At 64.0% G+C, this 17,608-nt stretch overlaps 1 protein-coding gene across 2 annotated transcripts in view; it reads left to right on the plus strand.

Annotated features, from left to right (window-relative positions):
* The first annotated feature begins 964 nt into the window (after positions 1-964).
* Positions 965-17,608, plus strand: part of LOC137372614 (guanine nucleotide exchange factor VAV3-like) — a 350,921-nt gene continuing 334,277 nt past the window's right edge. For both annotated transcript variants that reach the window (XR_010975463.1, XM_068036548.1), the window contains exon 1: positions 965-3,305. Coding sequence is in view for 1 of the 2 variants with exons in the window: in XM_068036548.1 (XP_067892649.1) it covers positions 3,102-3,305 (204 nt within the window). In the remaining variant the exon portion in view is untranslated. The remainder of the gene's footprint in view (positions 3,306-17,608) is intronic.

Below are 17,608 nucleotides of genomic sequence, written 5' to 3' on the forward strand. Positions count from 1 at the left end.
ACAATTATATCTCTACATTAATACTGGGATGGGGTACAATTATATCTCTACAGTAATACTGGGATGGGGTACAATTATATCTCTACATTAATACTGGGATGGGGTACAATTATATCTACATTAATACTGGGATGGGGTACAATTATATCTCTACATTAATACTGGGATGGGGTACAATTATATCTCTACATTAATACTGGGATGGGGTACAATTATATCTCTACAGTAATACTGGGATGGGGTACAATTATATCTCTACATTAATACTGGGATGGGGTACCATTATATCTCTACATTAATACTGGGATGGGGTACAATTATATCTCTACAGTAATACTGGGATGGGGTACAATTATATCTCTACATTAATACTGGGATGGGGTACCATTATATCTCTACAGTAATACTGGGATGGGGTACCATTATATCTCTACATTAATACTGGGATGGGGTACAATTATATCTCTACAGTAATACTGGGATGGGGTACAATTATATCTCTACATTAATACTGGGATGGGGTACCATTATATCTCTACAGTAATACTGGGATGGGGTACAATTATATCTCTACATTAATACTGGGATGGGGTACCATTATATCTCTACATTAATACTGGGATGGGGTACAATTATATCTCTACAGTAATACTGGGATGGGTACAATTATATCTCTACATTAATACTGGGATGGGGTACCATTATATCTCTACAGTAATACTGGGATGGGGTACCATTATATCTCTACATTAATACTGGGATGGGGTACAATTATATCTCTACAGTAATACTGGGATGGGGTACAATTATATCTCTACATTAATACTGGGATGGGGTACCATTATATCTCTACAGTAATACTGGGATGGGGTACCATGCTGCTCTTCACAGTCATTGTTAAATTCTCTGAGTGATTGAGGGGAGTGTGTGCGCGCTCTCGGTCACTCCCAGGCGCGCTCCCGTGACGTGCAGCAGCGGAAGCGACAGAAAGACGAAATAGAAAGTAACGGGTTTACCTGGAACCGGGAGGGTGGAGAATGACCGAGAAACAGAGTGAGTGACCGAGAGAGAGAGACTTCACTAGAAACCGGGAGGCAGCTGGACAGAGAGAGGGGCAATGACGGAGAGAGTGTGAGTGTGGAGAGCTGGTAATTATAGCCCGGGGAGGGAGAGACCAGGTCCGGGGAGAGGCAGAGGGTCCGGGACCGGGGACAGTGACCGGGGGTCCGGGGCCAGTGACCAGGGTCCGGGACTGGGGCCAGTGACCAGGGTCCGGGGCCAGTGACCAGGGTCCGGGACCGGGGACAGTGACCAGGGTCCGGGGACAGTGACCAGGGTCCGGGACTGGGGCCAGTGACCAGGGTCCGGGGCCAGTGACCAGGGTCCGGGGCCAGTGACCAGGGTCCGGGACCGGGGACAGTGACCAGGGTCCGGGGACAGTGACCAGGGTCCGGGACCGGGGACAGTGACCAGGGTCCGGGGACAGTGACCAGGGTCCGGGACCGGGGGCAGGGTCCGGGGGCAGTGACCGGGGTCCGGGACTGGGGACAGTGACCAGGGTCCGGGGCCAGTGACCAGGGTCCGGGACCGGGGCCAGTGACCAGCGTCCGGGGCCAGTGACCAGCGTCCGGGGCCAGTGACCAGGGTCCGGGACCGGGGCCAGTGACCAGGGTCCGGGGCCAGTGACCAGCGTCCGGGGCCAGTGACCAGGGTCCGGGGCCAGTGACCAGGGTCCGGGACTGGGGCCAGTGACCAGGGTCCGGGGCCAGTGACCAGGGTCCGGGACCGGGGCCAGTGACCAGGGTCCGGGGCCAGTGACCAGCGTCCGGGGCCAGTGACCAGGGTCCGGGGCCAGTGACCAGGGTCCGGGACTGGGGCCAGTGACCAGGGTCCGGGGCCAGTGACCAGGGTCCGGGGCCAGTGACCAGGGTCCGGGTCCGGGGCCAGTGACCAGGGTCCGGGGCCAGTGACCAGGGTCCGGGGCCAGTGACCAGGGTCCGGGGCCAGTGACCAGGGTCCGGGACCGGGGACAGTGACCAGGGTCCGGGTCCAGTGACCAGCGTCCGGGGCCAGTGACCAGGGTCCGGGACCGGGGGCCAGTGACCAGGGTCCGGGGCCAGTGACCAGCGTCCGGGGCCAGTGACCAGGGTCCGGGTCCAGTGACCAGGGTCCGGGACTGGGGACAGTGACCAGGGTCCGGGTCCAGTGACCAGGGTCCGGGGCCAGTGACCAGGGTCCGGGACCGGGGACAGTGACCAGCGTCCGGGGCCAGAGACCAGGGTCCGGGGACTGTGACCGGGGCAGTGACCAGGGACCGGGTCCGGGGGCAGTGACCAGGGTCCGGGGGCAGTGACTAGGGTCCGGGGGCAGTGACCGGGGACTGGGTCCGGGGCCAGTGACCAGGGTCCGGGGCCAGTGACCAGGGTCCGGGACTGGGGCCAGTGACCAGGGTCCGGGGCCAGTGACCAGGGTCCGGGACCGGGGCCAGTGACCAGGGTCCGGGGCCAGTGACCAGCGTCCGGGGCCAGTGACCAGGGTCCGGGCCAGTGACCAGGGTCCGGGACTGGGGCCAGTGACCAGGGTCCGGGGCCAGTGACCAGGGTCCGGGGCCAGTGACCAGGGTCCGGGTCCGGGGCCAGTGACCAGGGTCCGGGGCCAGTGACCAGGGTCCGGGGCCAGTGACCAGGGTCCGGGGCCAGTGACCAGGGTCCGGGACCGGGGACAGTGACCAGGGTCCGGGTCCAGTGACCAGCGTCCGGGGCCAGTGACCAGGGTCCGGGACCGGGGCCAGTGACCAGGGTCCGGGGCCAGTGACCAGCGTCCGGGGCCAGTGACCAGGGTCCGGGTCCAGTGACCAGGGTCCGGGACTGGGGACAGTGACCAGGGTCCGGGTCCAGTGACCAGGGTCCGGGGCCAGTGACCAGGGTCCGGGACCGGGGACAGTGACCAGCGTCCGGGGCCAGAGACCAGGGTCCGGGGACTGTGACCGGGGCAGTGACCAGGGACCGGGTCCGGGGGCAGTGACCAGGGTCCGGGGGCAGTGACTAGGGTCCGGGGGCAGTGACCGGGACTGGGTCCGGGGCCAGTGACCAGGGTCCGGGATGGAACCCTGGCGCCAGTGCGCTCTCTGGCTGATAGGTTGCGGGGTTTTACCCCCGGATCACCGGGTGAGCTGGTCCGGTGCTCAGGTGTTTGACCTGGCGCAGGCTCTCCGGGACGGGGTGCTGCTCTGCCGGTTACTCAACAACCTCCGGCCTCGGGCCATCCTCCTCAAGGACATCAACCAGCGACCGCACATGTCACAGGTAAGGAGCCGACACCGACACCGACACCGGGGTCTCAGCCTCTGCGCCAAGCTCAGCAGCCGATTCTCTTTGCGGATATTCCTGGCCGGTTAACGCAGGGAGAGCGGGTGGAAAATCCCCAGATTCCCGGAGTTCATCCCGGGATCAGTGGGATTCCCAGTTTGCGGGAATCTGCAGCTTCCAGTCCCAATATCCCAATACTAACTGGGACAGAGATCAATCAACTAATCATTGCCTGGTCATCCTGCTGATGGGTCAAACACCGGCTTAAGCAAGGTCTTGCATTGATATAGCACCTGACACAGCCGAAGGATATCCCAAAGTGCTTCACAGCCAATGAAAGACTGCCCCTCCGACAGTGCAGCACTCCCTCAGTCCTGACCCTCCGACAGTGCAGCACTCCCTCAGTCCTGACCTTTCAACAGTGCAGCACTCCCTCAGTCCTGACCCTCCGACAGTGCAGCACTCCCTCAGTCCTGACCCTCCGACAGTGCAGCACTCCCTCAGTACTGACCATCCGACAGTGCAGCACTGCCTCAGAACTGAACCTCTGACAGTGCAGTGCTCCCTCGGTACTGCCCCTCCGACAGTGCAGCACTCCCTCAGTCCTGACCTTTCAACAGTGCAGCACTCCCTCAGTCCTGACCCTCCGACAGTGCAGCACTCCCTCAGAACTGAACCTCTGACAGTGCAGTGCTCCCTCGGTACTGCCCCTCTGACAGTGCAGCACTCCCTCAGTACTGCCCCTCCGACAGTGCAGGACGCCCTCAGTCCTGACCCTCCGACAGTGCAGCACTCCTTCAGTCCTGACCCTCCGACAGTGCAGGACGCCCTCAGTCCTGACCCTCCGACAGTGCAGCACTCCCTCAGTACTGCCCCTCCGACAGTGCAGCACACCCTCAGTACTGCCCCTCCGACATTGCAGCACTCCCTCAGTACTGACCCTCAGTGCAGCACTCCCTCAGTACTGACCTTACGACAGTGCAGCACTCCCTCAGTCCTGACCCTCCGACATTGCAGCACTCCCTCAGTCCTGACCCTCAGACAGTCCAGCACTCCCTCAGTCCTGACCCTCCGACATTGCAGGATGCCCTCAGTCCTGACCCTCCGACAGTGCAGCACTCCCTCGGTACTGACCCTCCTACAGTGCAGGACTCCCTCAGTCCTGACCCTCCGACAGTGCAGGACTCCCTCAGTCCTGATCCTCCGACAGTGCAGCACTCCCTCGGTACTGACCCTCCTACAGTGCAGCACTCCCTCGGCACTGACCCTCTGACAGTGCAGCACTCCCTCGGTACTGACCCTCCGACAGTGCAGCGCTCCCTCGGTACTGCCCCTCCGACAGTGCAGCGCTCCCTCGGTACTGCCCCTCCGACAGTGCAGCGCTCCCTCGGTACTGCCCCTCCGACAGTGCAGCGCTCCCTCGGTACTGCCCCTCCGACAGTGCAGCGCTCCCTCAGTACTGCCCCTCTGACAGTGCAGCGCTCCCTCAGTTCTGCCCCTCCGACAGTGCAGCACTCCCTCAGGACTGCCCCTCCGACAGTGCAGCACTCCCTCAGGACTGCCCCTCCGACAGTGCAGCACTCCCTCAGGACTGCCCCTCCGACAGTACTGCACTCCCTCAGGACTGCCCCTCCGACAGTGCAGCCCTCCCTCAGTACTGACCCTCCAACAGTGCAGCGCTCCCTCAGTACTGCCCCTCCGACAGTGCACCATTCCCTCGATACTGCCCCTCCGACAGTGCACCATTCCCTCGATACTGCCCCTCCGACAGTGCAGCACTCCCTCGGTACTGCCCTCCGACAGTGCAGCACTCCCTCGGTACTGCCCTCCGACAGTGCAGCACTCCCTCGGTACTGCCCTCCGACAGTGCAGCACTCCCTCGGTACTGCCCCTCTGACAGTGCAGCCCTCCCTCAGTACTGACCCACCGACAGTGCACCATTCCCTCCATACTGACCCTCCGACACTGCAGCCCTCCCTCAGGACTGCCCCTCAGACACTGCAGCCCTCCCTCAGGACTGCCCCTCCGACACTGCAGCCCTCCCTCAGGACTGCCCCTCCGACAGTGCAGCATTCCCTCAGTACTGACCCTCCGACAGCGCAGCATTCCTTCAGTACTGACCCTCCGACAGAGCAGCACTCCCTCAGTACTGCCCCACTGACAGTGCAGCACTCCCTCAGTACTGACCCTCTGACAGTGCAGCACTCCCTCAGTACTGCCCCTCCGACAGTGCAGCACTCCCTCAGTACTGCCCCTCCGACAGTGCAGCACTCCCTCAGTACTGCCCCTCCGACAGTGCAGCACTCCCTCAGGACTGCCCCTCCGACAGTGCTGCACTCCCTCAGGACTGCCACTCCGACAGTGCAGCACTCCCTCAGTACGGTCCCTCCGACAGTGCAGCGCTCCCTCGGTACTGCCCCACTGACAGTGCAGCACTCCCTCAGTACTGACCCTCTGACAGTGCAGCACTCCCTCAGTACTGACCCTCTGACAGTGCAGCACTCCCTCAGTGCTGCCCCTCCGACAGTGCAGCGCTCCCTCGGCACTGACCCTCTGACAGTGCAGCACTCCCTCAGTACTGCCCCTCCGACAGTGCAGCACTCCCTCAGTACTGCCCCTCCGACAGTGCTGCACTCCCTCAGGACTGCCCCTCCGACAGTGCTGCACTCCCTCAGGACTGCCCCTCCGACAGTGCTGCACTCCCTCAGGACTGCCCCTCCGACAGTGCTGCACTCCCTCAGGACTGCCCCTCCGACAGTGCTGCACTCCCTCAGGACTGCCCCTCCGACAGTGCTGCACTCCCTCAGGACTGCCCCTCCGACAGTGCTGCACTCCCTCAGGACTGCCCCTCCGACAGTGCAGCCCTCCCTCAGTACTGACCCTCCAACAGTGCAGCGCTCCCTCAGTACTGCCCCTCCGACAGTGCACCATTCCCTCGATACTGACCCTCCGACAGTGCAGCCCTCCCTCAGGACTGCCCCTCCGACAGTGCAGCCCTCCCTCAGGACTGCCCCTCCGACAGTGCAGCCCTCCCTCAGGACTGCCCCTCCGACAGTGCAGCACTCCCTCAGTACTGACCCTCCGACAGCGCAGCATTCCTTCAGTACTGACCCTCGACAGAGCAGCACTCCCTCAGTACTGCCCCTCCGACAGTGCAGCGCTCCCTGCGTACTGCCCCTCCGACAGTGCAGCGCTCCCTGCGTACTGCCCCTCCGACAGTGCAGCGCTCCCTCGGTACTGCCCCTCCGACAGTGCAGCACTCCCTCGGTACTGCCCCTCGGATATTGCAGCACTACCTCGGTACTGCCCCTCTGACAGTGCAGCACTCCCTCGGTACTGCCGCTCCGACAGTGCAGCACTCCCTCTGTACTGACCCTCCGACAGTGCGGTGCCTCCTCAGTACTGACCCTCCGACAGTGCAGCCCGCCCTCAGGACTGACCCTCCGACAGTGCAGCCCTCCCTCAGGACTGCCCCTCCGACAGTGCAGCCCTCCCTCAGGACTGCCCCTCCGACAGTGCAGCCCTCCCTCAGGACTGCCCCTCCGACAGTGCAGCCCTCCCTCAGGACTGCCCCTCCGACAGTGCAGCCCTCCCTCAGGACTGCCCCTCCGACAGTGCAGCACTCCCTCAGTACGGTCCCTCCGACAGTGCAGCACTCCCTCAGTACTGCCCCTCCGACAGTGCAGCGCTCCTTCGGTACTGCCCCTCAGACAGTGCAGCGCTCCCTGCGTACTGCCCCTCTGTGAGTGCAGCGCTCTCCCGGTACTGCCCTTCTGACAGTGCAGCACTACCTCAGTACTGTCCCTCCAACAGTGCAGCGCTCCCTCGGAACTGCCCCTCCGACAGTGCACCATTCCCTCCCTCAGGACTGCCCCTCCGACACTGCAGCCCTCCCTCAGGACTGCCCCTCCGACACTGCAGCCCTCCCTCAGGACTGCCCCTCCGACACTGCAGCCCTCCCTCAGGACTGCCCCTCCGACAGTGCAACCCTCCCTCAGGACTGCCCCTCCGACAGTGCAGCACTCCCTCAGTACTGACCCTCCGACAGCGCAGCATTCCTTCAGTACTGACCCTCCGACAGAGCAGCACTCCCTCAGTACTGCCCCACTGACAGTGCAGCACTCCCTCAGTACTGCCCCTCCGACAGTGCAGCACTCCCTCAGTACTGCCCCTCCGACAGTGCTGCACTCCCTCAGGACTGCCCCTCCGACAGTGCTGCACTCCCTCAGGACTGCCCCTCCGACAGTGCTGCACTCCCTCAGGACTGCCCCTCCGACAGTGCAGCACTCCCTCAGTACGGTCCCTCCGACAGTGCAGCGCTCCCTGCGTACTGCCCCTCCGACAGTGCAGCGCTCCCTCGCTACTGCCCCTCCAACAGTGCAGCACTCCCTCAGTACTGCCCCCTGACAGTGCAGCACTCCCTCAGTTCTGCCCCTCTGACAGTGCAGCACTCCCTCAGTTCTGCCCCTCCGACAGTGCAGCACTCCCTCAGTACTGCCCCTCCGACAGTGCTGCCCTCCCTCAGGACTGCCCCTCCGGCAGTGCTGCCCTCCCTCAGGACTGCCCCTCCGACAGTGCTGCCCTCCTTCAGGACGGCCCCTCCGACAGTGCTGCCCTCCCTCAGGAAGGCCCCACCGACAGTGCTGCACTCCCTCAGGACTGCCCCACCGACAGTGCAGCCCTCCCTCAGTACTGACCCTCCAACAGTGCAGCGCTCCCTCAGTACTGCCCCTCCGACAGTGCACCATTTCCTCTATACTGACCCTTCGACAGTGCAACACTCCCTCAGGACTGCTCCTCCGACAGTGCAGCACTCCCTCAGGACTGCCCCTCTGACAGTGCAGCACTCCCTCAGGACTGCCCCTCCGACATTGCAGCCCTCCCTCAGTACTGACCCTCTGACAGTGCAGCACTCCCTCGGTACTGCCCCTCCGACAGTGCAGCACTCCCTCAGTACTGCCCCTCTGACAGTGAAGCACTCCCTCAGTTCTGCCCCTCCGACAGTGCTGCACTCCCTCAGGACTGCCCCTCCGACAGTGCTGCACTCCCTCAGGACTGCCCCTCCGACAGTGCTGCACTCCCTCAGTACTGCCCCTCCGACAGTGCAGCACTCCCTCGGTACTGCCCCTCCGACAGTGCAGCACTCCCTCAGTACTGCCCCTCTGACAGTGAAGCACTCCCTCAGTTCTGCCCCTCCGACAGTGCTGCACTCCCTCAGGACTGCCCCTCCGACAGTGCTGCACTCCCTCAGGACTGCCCCTCCGACAGTGCTGCACTCCCTCAGGACTGCCCCTCCGACAGTGCTGCACTCCCTCAGGACTGCCCCTCCGACAGTGCTGCACTCCCTCAGGACTGCCCCTCCGACAGTGCAGCGCTCCCTCAGTACTGACCCTCCAACAGTGCAGCGCTCCCTCAGGACGGCCCCTCCGACAGTGCTGCACTCCCTCAGGACTGCCCCTCCGACAGTGCAGCCCTCCCTCAGTACTGACCCTCCAACAGTGCAGCGCTCCCTCAGTACTGACCCTCCGACAGTGCAGCGCTCCCTCAGGACGGCCCCTCCGACAGTGCTGCACTCCCTCAGGACTGCCCCTCCGACAGTGCAGCGCTCCCTCAGTACTGACCCTCCAACAGTGCAGCGCTCCCTCAGTACTGACCCTCCGACAGTGCAACACTCCCTCAGGACTGCCCCTCCGACATTGCAGCCCTCCCTCAGGACTGCCCCTCTGACAGTGCAGCCCTCCCTCAGTACTGACCCTCCGACAGTGCTGCACTCCCTCGGTACTGCCCCTCCGACAGTGCAGCACTCCCTCGGTACTGCCCCTCCGACAGTGCCGCACTCCCTCGGTACTGCCCCTCCGACAGTGCAGCACTCCCTCGGTACTGCCCCTCCGACAGTGCAGCACTCCCTCGGTACTGCCCCTCCGACAGTGCAGCACTCCCTCGGTACTGCCCCTCCGACAGTGCAGCACTCCCTCGGTACTGCCCCTCCGACAGTGCAGCACTCCCTCGGTACTGCCCCTCCGACAGTGCAGCACTCCCTCGGTACTGCCCCTCCGACAGTGCAGCGCTCCCTCGGTACTGCCCCTCCGACAGTGCAGCGCTCCCTCGGTACTGCCCCTCCGACAGTGCAGCGCTCCCTCGGTACTGCCCCTCCGACAGTGCAGCGCTCCCTCGGTACTGCCCCTCCGACAGTGCAGCGCTCCCTCGGTACTGCCCCTCCGACAGTGCAGCGCTCCCTCGGTACTGCCCCTCCGACAGTGCAGCGCTCCCTCGGTACTGCCCCTCCGACAGTGCAGCGCTCCCTCGGTACTGCCCCTCCGACAGTGCAGCGCTCCCTCGGTACTGCCGCACCGACAGTGCAGCACTCCCTCTGTACTGACCCTCCGACAGTGCGGCGCCTCCTCAGGACTGCCCCTCCGACAGTGCAGCGCTCCCTCGGTACTGCCCCTCCGACAGTGCAGCACTCCCTCAGGACTGCCCCTCCGACAGTGCAGCCCTCCCTCAGGACTGCCCCTCCGACAGTGCAGCCCTCCCTCAGGACTGCCCCTCCGACAGTGCAGCACTCCCTCCGACAGTGCAGCGCTCCCTCGGTACTGCCCCTCAGACAGTGCAGCGCTCCCTGCCTACTGCCCCTCTGTGAGTGCAGCGCTCTCCCTGTACTGCCCTTCTGACAGTGCAGCACTACCTCAGTACTGTCCCTCCGACAGTGCAGCGCTCCCTCGGAACTGCCCCTCCGACAGTGCAGCACTCCCTCAGTCCTGTCCCTCCAACAGTGCAGCACTCCCTCAGTACTGCCCCTCCGACAGTGCAGTACTCCCTCAGTACTGCCCCTCCGACAGTGCAGCACTCCCTCTGTACGGACCCTCCAACAGTGCAGCACTTCCTCAGTACTGCCCCTCCGACAGTGCAGCACTCCCTCAGTTCTGCCCCTCCGACAGTACAGCACTCCCTGAGTACTGCCCCTCCGACAGTGCTGCACTCCCTCAGGACTGCCCCTCCAACAGTGCTGCACTCCCTCAGGACTGCCCCTCCGACAGTGCTGCACTCCCTCAGGACTGCCCCTCCGACAGTGCAGCCCTCCCTCAGGACTGCCCCTCCGACAGTGCAGCCCTCCCTCAGGACTGCCCCTCCGACAGTGCAGCCCTCCCTCAGGACTGCCCCTCCGACAGCGCAGCACTCCCTCAGTACTGACCCTCCGACAGCGCAGCATTCCTTCAGTACTGCCCCTCCGACAGTGCAGCGCTCCCTCGGTACTGCCCCTCCGACAGTGCAGCGCTCCCTCAGTACTGCCCCTCCGACAGTGCAGCGCTCCCTCGGTACTGCCCCTCCGACAGTGCAGCGCTCCCTCGGTACTGCCCCTCCGACAGTGCAGCGCACCCTCGGTACTGCCCCTCCGACAGTGCAGCACTCCCTCGGTACTGCCCCTCCGACAGTGCAGCACTCCCTCGGTACTGCTGCACCGACAGTGCAGCACTCCCTCTGTACTGACCCTCCGACAGTGCGGTGCCTCCTCAGTACTGACCCTCCGACAGTGCAGCCCTCCCTCAGGACTGCCCCTCCGACAGTGCAGCCCTCCCTCAGGACTGCCCCTCCGACAGTGCAGCCCTCCCTCAGGACTGCCCCTCCGACAGTGCAGCCCTCCCTCAGGACTGCTCCTCCGACAGTGCAGCACTCCCTCCGACAGTGCAGCGCTCCCTCGGTACTGCCCCTCAGACAGTGCAGCGCTCCCTGCCTACTGCCCCTCTGTGAGTGCAGCGCTCTCCCGGTACTGCCCTTCTGACAGTGCAGCACTACCTCAGTACTGCCCCTCCGACAGTGCAGCGCTCCCTCGGAACTGCCCCTCCGACAGTGCAGCACTCCCTCAGTACTGCCCCTCCGACAGTGCAGCACTCCCTCAGTACTGCCCCTCCGACAGTGCAGCACTCCCTCTGTACGGACCCTCCGACAGTGCAGCACTCACTCAGTACTGACCCTCCGACAGTGCAGCCCTCCCTCGGTACTGCCCCTCCGACAGTGCAGGGCTCCCTCGGTACTGCCCCACTGACAGTGCAGCACTCCCTCAGTACTGACCCTCTGACAGTGCAGCACTCCCTCAGTGCTGCCCCTCCGACAGTGCAGCGCTCACTCGGCACTGACCCTCTGACAGTGCAGCACTCCCTCAGTACTGATCCTCCGACAGTGCAGCACTCCCTCGGTACTGCCCCTCCGACAGTGCAGCGCTCCCTCGGTACTTCCCTTCCGACAGTGCAGCGCTCCCTCGGTACTGCCCCTCCGACAGTGCAGCGCTCCCTCGGTACTGCCCCTCCGACAGTGCAGCGCTCCCTCGGTACTGCCCCTCCGACAGTGCAGCGCTCCCTCGGTACTGCCCCTCCGACAGTGCAGCGCTCCCTCGGTACTGCCCCTCCGACAGTGCAGCGCTCCCTCGGTACTGCCCCTCCGACAGTGCAGCGCTCCCTCAGTACTGCCCCTCCAACAGTGCAGCGCTCCCTCAGTACTGCCCCTCCAACAGTGCAGCACTCCCTCAGTACTGCCCCTCCGACAGTGCAGCACTCCCTCAGTTCTGCCCCTCCGACAGTACAGCACTCCCTCAGTACTGCCCCTCCGACAGTGCTGCACTCCCTCAGGACTGCCCCTCCGACAGTGCTGCACTCCCTCAGGACTGCCCCTCCGACAGTGCTGCACTCCCTCAGGACTGCCCCTCCGACAGTGCTGCACTCCCTCAGGACTGCCCCTCCGACAGTGCTGCACCCCCTCAGGACTGCCCCTCCGACAGTGCTGCACTCCCTCAGGACTGCCCCTCCGACAGTGCTGCACTCCCTCAGGACTGCCCCTCCGACAGTGCTGCACTCCCTCAGGACTGCCCCTCCGACAGTGCTGCACCCCCTCAGGACTGCCCCTCCGACAGTGCTGCACCCCCTCAGGACTGCCCCTCCGACAGTGCTGCACTCCCTCAGGACTGCCCCTCCGACAGTGCTGCACTCCCTCAGGACTGCCCCTCCGACAGTGCTGCACTCCCTCAGGACTGCCCCTCCGACAGTGCTGCACTCCCTCAGGACTGCCCCTCCGACAGTGCTGCACTCCCTCAGGACTGCCCCTCCGACAGTGCTGCACTCCCTCAGGACCGCCCCTCCGACTGTGCTGCACTCCCTCAGGACCGCCCCTCCGACAGTGCTGCACTCCCTCAGGACTGCCCCTCCGACAGTGCTGCACTCCCTCAGGACTGCCCCTCCGACAGTGCTGCACTCCCTCAGGACTGCCCCTCCGACAGTGCTGCACTCCCTCAGGACTGCCCCTCCGACAGTGCTGCACTCCCTCAGGACTGCCCCTCCGACAGTGCTGCACTCCCTCTATACTGCCCCTCCGACAGTGCAGCCCTCCCTCGGTACTGCCCCTCCGACAGTGCAGCACTCCCTCGGTACTGCCCCTCCGACAGTGCAGCACTCCCTCGGTACTGCCCCTCCGACAGTGCAGCACTCCCTCGGTACTGCCCCTCCGACAGTGCAGCACTCCCTCGGTACTGCCCCTCCGACAGAGCAGCACTCCCTCGGTACTGCCCCTCCGACAGTGCAGCCCTCCCTCAGTACTGACCCTCCGACAGTGCACCATTCCCTCAGGACTGCCCCTCCGACAGTGCAGCACTCCCTCAGTACTGACCCTCCGACAGCGCAGCATTCCTTCAGTACTGACCCTCCGACAGAGCAGCACTCCCTCAGTACTGCCCCTCCGACAGTGCAGCACTCCTTCAGTACTGCCCCTCCGACAGTGCAGCGCTCCCTGCGTACTGCCCCTCCGACAGTGCAGCGCTCCCTGCGTACTGCCCCTCCGACAGTGCAGCGCTCCCTGCGTACTGCCCCTCCGACAGTGCAGCGCTCCCTGCGTACTGCCCCTCCGACAGTGCAGCGCTCCCTGCGTACTGCCCCTCCGACAGTGCAGCGCTCCCTGCGTACTGCCCCTCCGACAGTGCAGCGCTCCCTCGGTACTGCCCCTCCGACAGTGCAGCGCTCCCTCGGTACTGCCCCTCCGACAGTGAAGCGCTCCCTCGGTACTGCCCCTCCGACAATGCGGCGCCTCCTCAGTACTGACCCTCCGACAGTGCAGCACTCCCTCAGGACTGACCCTCCGACAGTGCAGCACTCCCTCAGGACTGACCCTCCGACAGTGCAGCCCTCCCTCAGCACTGCCCCTCCGACAGTGCAGCCCTCCCTCAGGACTGCCCCTCCGACAGTGCAGCACTCCCTCAGTACGGTCCCTCCGACAGTGCAGCGCTCCCTCGGTACTGCCCCTCAGACAGTGCATCGCTCCCTGCGTACTGCCCCTCTGTGAGTGCAGCGCTCTCCCGGTACTGCCCTTCTGACAAGCAGCACTACCTCAGTACTGTCCCTCCGACAGTGCAGCGCTCCCTCGGAACTGCCACTCCGACAGTGCAGCACTCCCTCACTACTGCCCCTCCGACAGTGCAGCACTACCCTCACTACGGCTCCTCCGACAGTGCAGCACTCCCTCAGTACTGCCCCTCCGACAGTGCAACACTCCCTCAGTACTGCCCCTCCGACAGTGCAGCACTCCCTCAGGACTGCCCCTCCGACAGTGCAGCACTCCCTCAGTACGGTCCCTCCGACAGTGCAGCACTCCCTCGGTACTGCCCCTCAGACAGTGCAGCGCTCCCTGCGTACTGCCCCTCTGTGAGTGCAGCGCTCTCCCGGTACTGCCCTTCTGACAGTGCAGCACTACCTCAGTACTGTCCCTCCGACAGTGCAGCGCTCCCTCGGAACTGCCCCTCCGACAGTGCAGCACTCCCTCACTACTGCCCCTCCGACAGTGCAGCACTACCCTCAGTACGGCTCCTCCGACAGTGCAGCACTCCCTCAGTACTGTCCCTCCAACAGTGCAGCACTCCCTCAGTACTGCCCCTCCGACAGTGCAGCACTCCCTCAGTACTGCCCCTCCGACAGTGCAGCACTCCCTCAGTACTGCCCCTCCGACAGTGCAGCACTCCCTCAGTACTGCCCCTCCGACAGTGCAGCACTCCCTCAGTACTGCCCCTCGGACAGTGCAGCACTCCCTCAGTACTGCCCCTCCGACAGTGCAGCACTCCCTCTGTACGGACCCTCCGACAGTGCAGCACTCCCTCTGTACAGACCCTCCGACAGTGCAGCACTCCCTCTGTACGGACCCTCCGACAGTGCAGCACTTACTCGGTACTGACCCTCCGACAGTGCAGCCCTCCCTCGGTACTGCCCGTCCGACAGTGCAGCGCTCCCTCGGTACTGCCCCTCCGACAGTGCAGCCCTCCCTCGGTACTGCCCCTCCGACAGTGCAGCCCTCCCTCGGTACTGCCCCTCCGACAGTGCAGCCCTCCCTCGGTACTGCCCCTCCGACAGTGCTGCAATCCCTCAGTACTGACCCTCTGACAGTGCAGCACTCCCTCAGTGCTGCCCCTCCGACAGTGCAGCGCTCCCTCGGTACTGCCCCTCCGACAGTGCAGCGCTCCCTCGGTACTGACCTTACGACAGTGCAGCACTCCCTCAGTCTTGACCCTACGACATTGCAGCACTCCCTCAGTCCTGACGCTCCGACAGTGCGGTGCATCCTCAGTACTGACCCTCCGACAGTGCAGCCCTCCCTCAGTACTGACCCTCCGACAGTGCAGCCCTCCCTCAGGACTGCCCCTCCGACAGTGCAGCCCTCCCTCAGGACTGCCCCTCCAACAGTGCAGCACTCCCTCAGTACTGCCCCTCCGACATTGCAGCACTCCCTCAGTACTGATCTCCGACAGTGCAGCACTCCCTTAGTACTGACGTTACGACAGTGCAGCACTCCCTCAGTCTTGACCCTCCGACATTGCAGCACTCCCTCAGTCCTGGCCCTCAGACAGTCCAGCACTCCCTCAGTCCTGACCCTCCGACAGTGCAGGACTCCCTCAGTCCTGACCCTCCGACAGTGCAGCCCTCCCTCAGTACTGACCCTCCGACAGTGCAGCCCTCCCTCAGGACTGCCCCTCCGACAGTGCAGCCCTCCCTCAGGACTGCCCCTCCGACAGTGCAGCCCTCCCTCAGGACTGCCCCTCCGACAGTGCAGCCCTCCCTCAGGACTGTCCCTCCGACAGTGCAGCCCTCCCTCAGGACTGCCCCTCCGACAGTGCAGCCCTCCCTCAGGACTGCCCCTCCGACAGTGCAGCCCTCCCTCAGGACTGCCCCTCCGACAGTGCAGCCCTCCCTCAGGACTGTCCCTCCGACAGTGCAGCCCTCCCTCAGTACTGTCCCTCCGACAGTGCAGCACTCCCTCAGTACTGCCCCTCCGACAGTGCAGCACTCCCTCAGTACTGCCCCTCCGACAGTGCAGCACTCCCTCTGTACTGACCCTCCGACAGTGCGGTGCCTGCTCAGTACTGACCCTCCGACAGTGCAGCACTCCCTCAGTGCTGACCCTCCGACAGTGCAGCCCTCCCTCGGTACTGCCCCTCCGACAGTGCAGCGCTCCCTCGGTACTGCCCAACTGACAGTGCAGCGCTCCCTCAGGACTGCCCATCTGACAGTGCAGCACTCCCTCGGTACTGCCCCTCTGACAGTGCAGCACTCCCTCAGTACTGCCGCTCCGACATTGCAGCACTCCCTCAGTACTGACCCTCCGACAGTGCAGCACTCCCTCAGTACTGACCTGACGACAGTGCAACACTCCCTCAGTACTGACCTTACGACAGTGCAGCACTCCCTCAGTCCTGACCCTCAGACAGTCCAGCACTCCCTCAGTCCTGACCCTCAGACAGTCCAGCACTCCCTCAGTCCTGACCCTCCGACAGTGCAGGACTCCCTCAGTCCTGACCCTGCGACAGTGCAGCACTCCTTCAGTCCTGACCCTCCGACAGTGCAGGACGCCCTCAGTCCTGACCCTCCGACAGTGCAGCACTCCCTCAGTACTGCCCCTCCGACAGTGCAGCACTCCCTCAGTACTGACCCCCCCACAGTGCAGCCCTCCCTCAGGACTGTCCCTCCGACAGTGCAGCGCTCCCTCGGTACTTCCCCTCAGACAGTGCAGCGCTCCCTGCGTACTGCCCCTCTGTGAGTGCAGCGCTCTCCCGGTACTGCCCTTCTGACAGTGCAGCACTCCCTCAGGACTGACCCCCCCACAGTGCAGCCCTCCCTCAGGACTGCCCCTCCGACAGTTCAGCCCTCCCTCAGGACTGTCCCTCCGAAAGTTCAGCCCTCCCTCAGGACTGTCCCTCCGACAGTGCAGCGCTCCCTCGGAACTGCCCCTCCGACAGTGCAGCACTACCCTCAGTACTGCCCCTCCGACAGTGCAGCACTCCCTCTGTACTGACCCTCCGACAGTGCGGTGCCTGCTCAGTACTGACCCTCCGACAGTGCAGCACTCCCTCAGTGCTGACCCTCCGACAGTGCAGCCCTCCCTCGGTACTGCCCCTCCGACAGTGCAGCGCTCCCTCGGTTCTGCCCAACTGACAGTGCAGCGCTCCCTCAGGACTGCCCCTCTGACAGTGCAGCACTCCCTCGGTACTGCCCCTTTGACAGTGCAGCACTCCCTCGGTACTGCCCCTCTGACAGTGCGGCACTCCCTCAGTACTGACCTTACGACAGTGCAGCACTCCCTCAGTACTGACCTTACGACAGTCCAGCACTCCCTCAGTCCTGACCCTCCGACAGTGCAGGACTCCCTCAGTCCTGACCCTCCGACAGTGCAGGACTCCCTCAGTCCTGACCCTGCGACAGTGCAGCACTCCTTCAGTCCTGACCCTCCGACAGTGCAGGACGCCCTCAGTCCTGACCCTCCGACAGTGCAGGACGCCCTCAGTCCTGACCCTCCGACAGTGCAGCACTCCCTCGGTACTGCCGCACCGACAGTGCAGCACTCCCTCGGTACTGACCCTCCGACAGTGCGGTGCCTCCTCAGTACTGACCCTCCGACAGTGCAGCACTCCCTCAGGACTGACCCTCCGACAGTGCAGCCCTCCCTCAGGACTGCCCCTCCGACAGTGCAGCCCTCCCTCAGGACTGCCCCTCCGACAGTGCAGCACTCCCTCAGTACGGTCCCTCCGACAGTGCAGCGCTCCCTCGGTACTGCCCCTCAGACAGTGCAGCGCTCCCTGCGTACTGCCCCTCTGTGAGTGCAGCCCTCCCTCAGTACTGACCCTCCAACAGTGCAGCGCTCCCTCAGTACTGCCCCTCCGACAGTGCACCATTCCCTCTATACTGACCCTCCGACAGTGCAACACTCCCTCAGGACTGCCCCTCCAACATTGCAGCCCTCCCTCAGGACTGCCCCTCCGACAGTGCAGCCCTCCCTCA

The sequence above is a fragment of the Heterodontus francisci genome, chromosome 8 (assembly GCF_036365525.1).
Source record: "Heterodontus francisci isolate sHetFra1 chromosome 8, sHetFra1.hap1, whole genome shotgun sequence".
NCBI lineage: Eukaryota > Metazoa > Chordata > Chondrichthyes > Heterodontiformes > Heterodontidae > Heterodontus > Heterodontus francisci.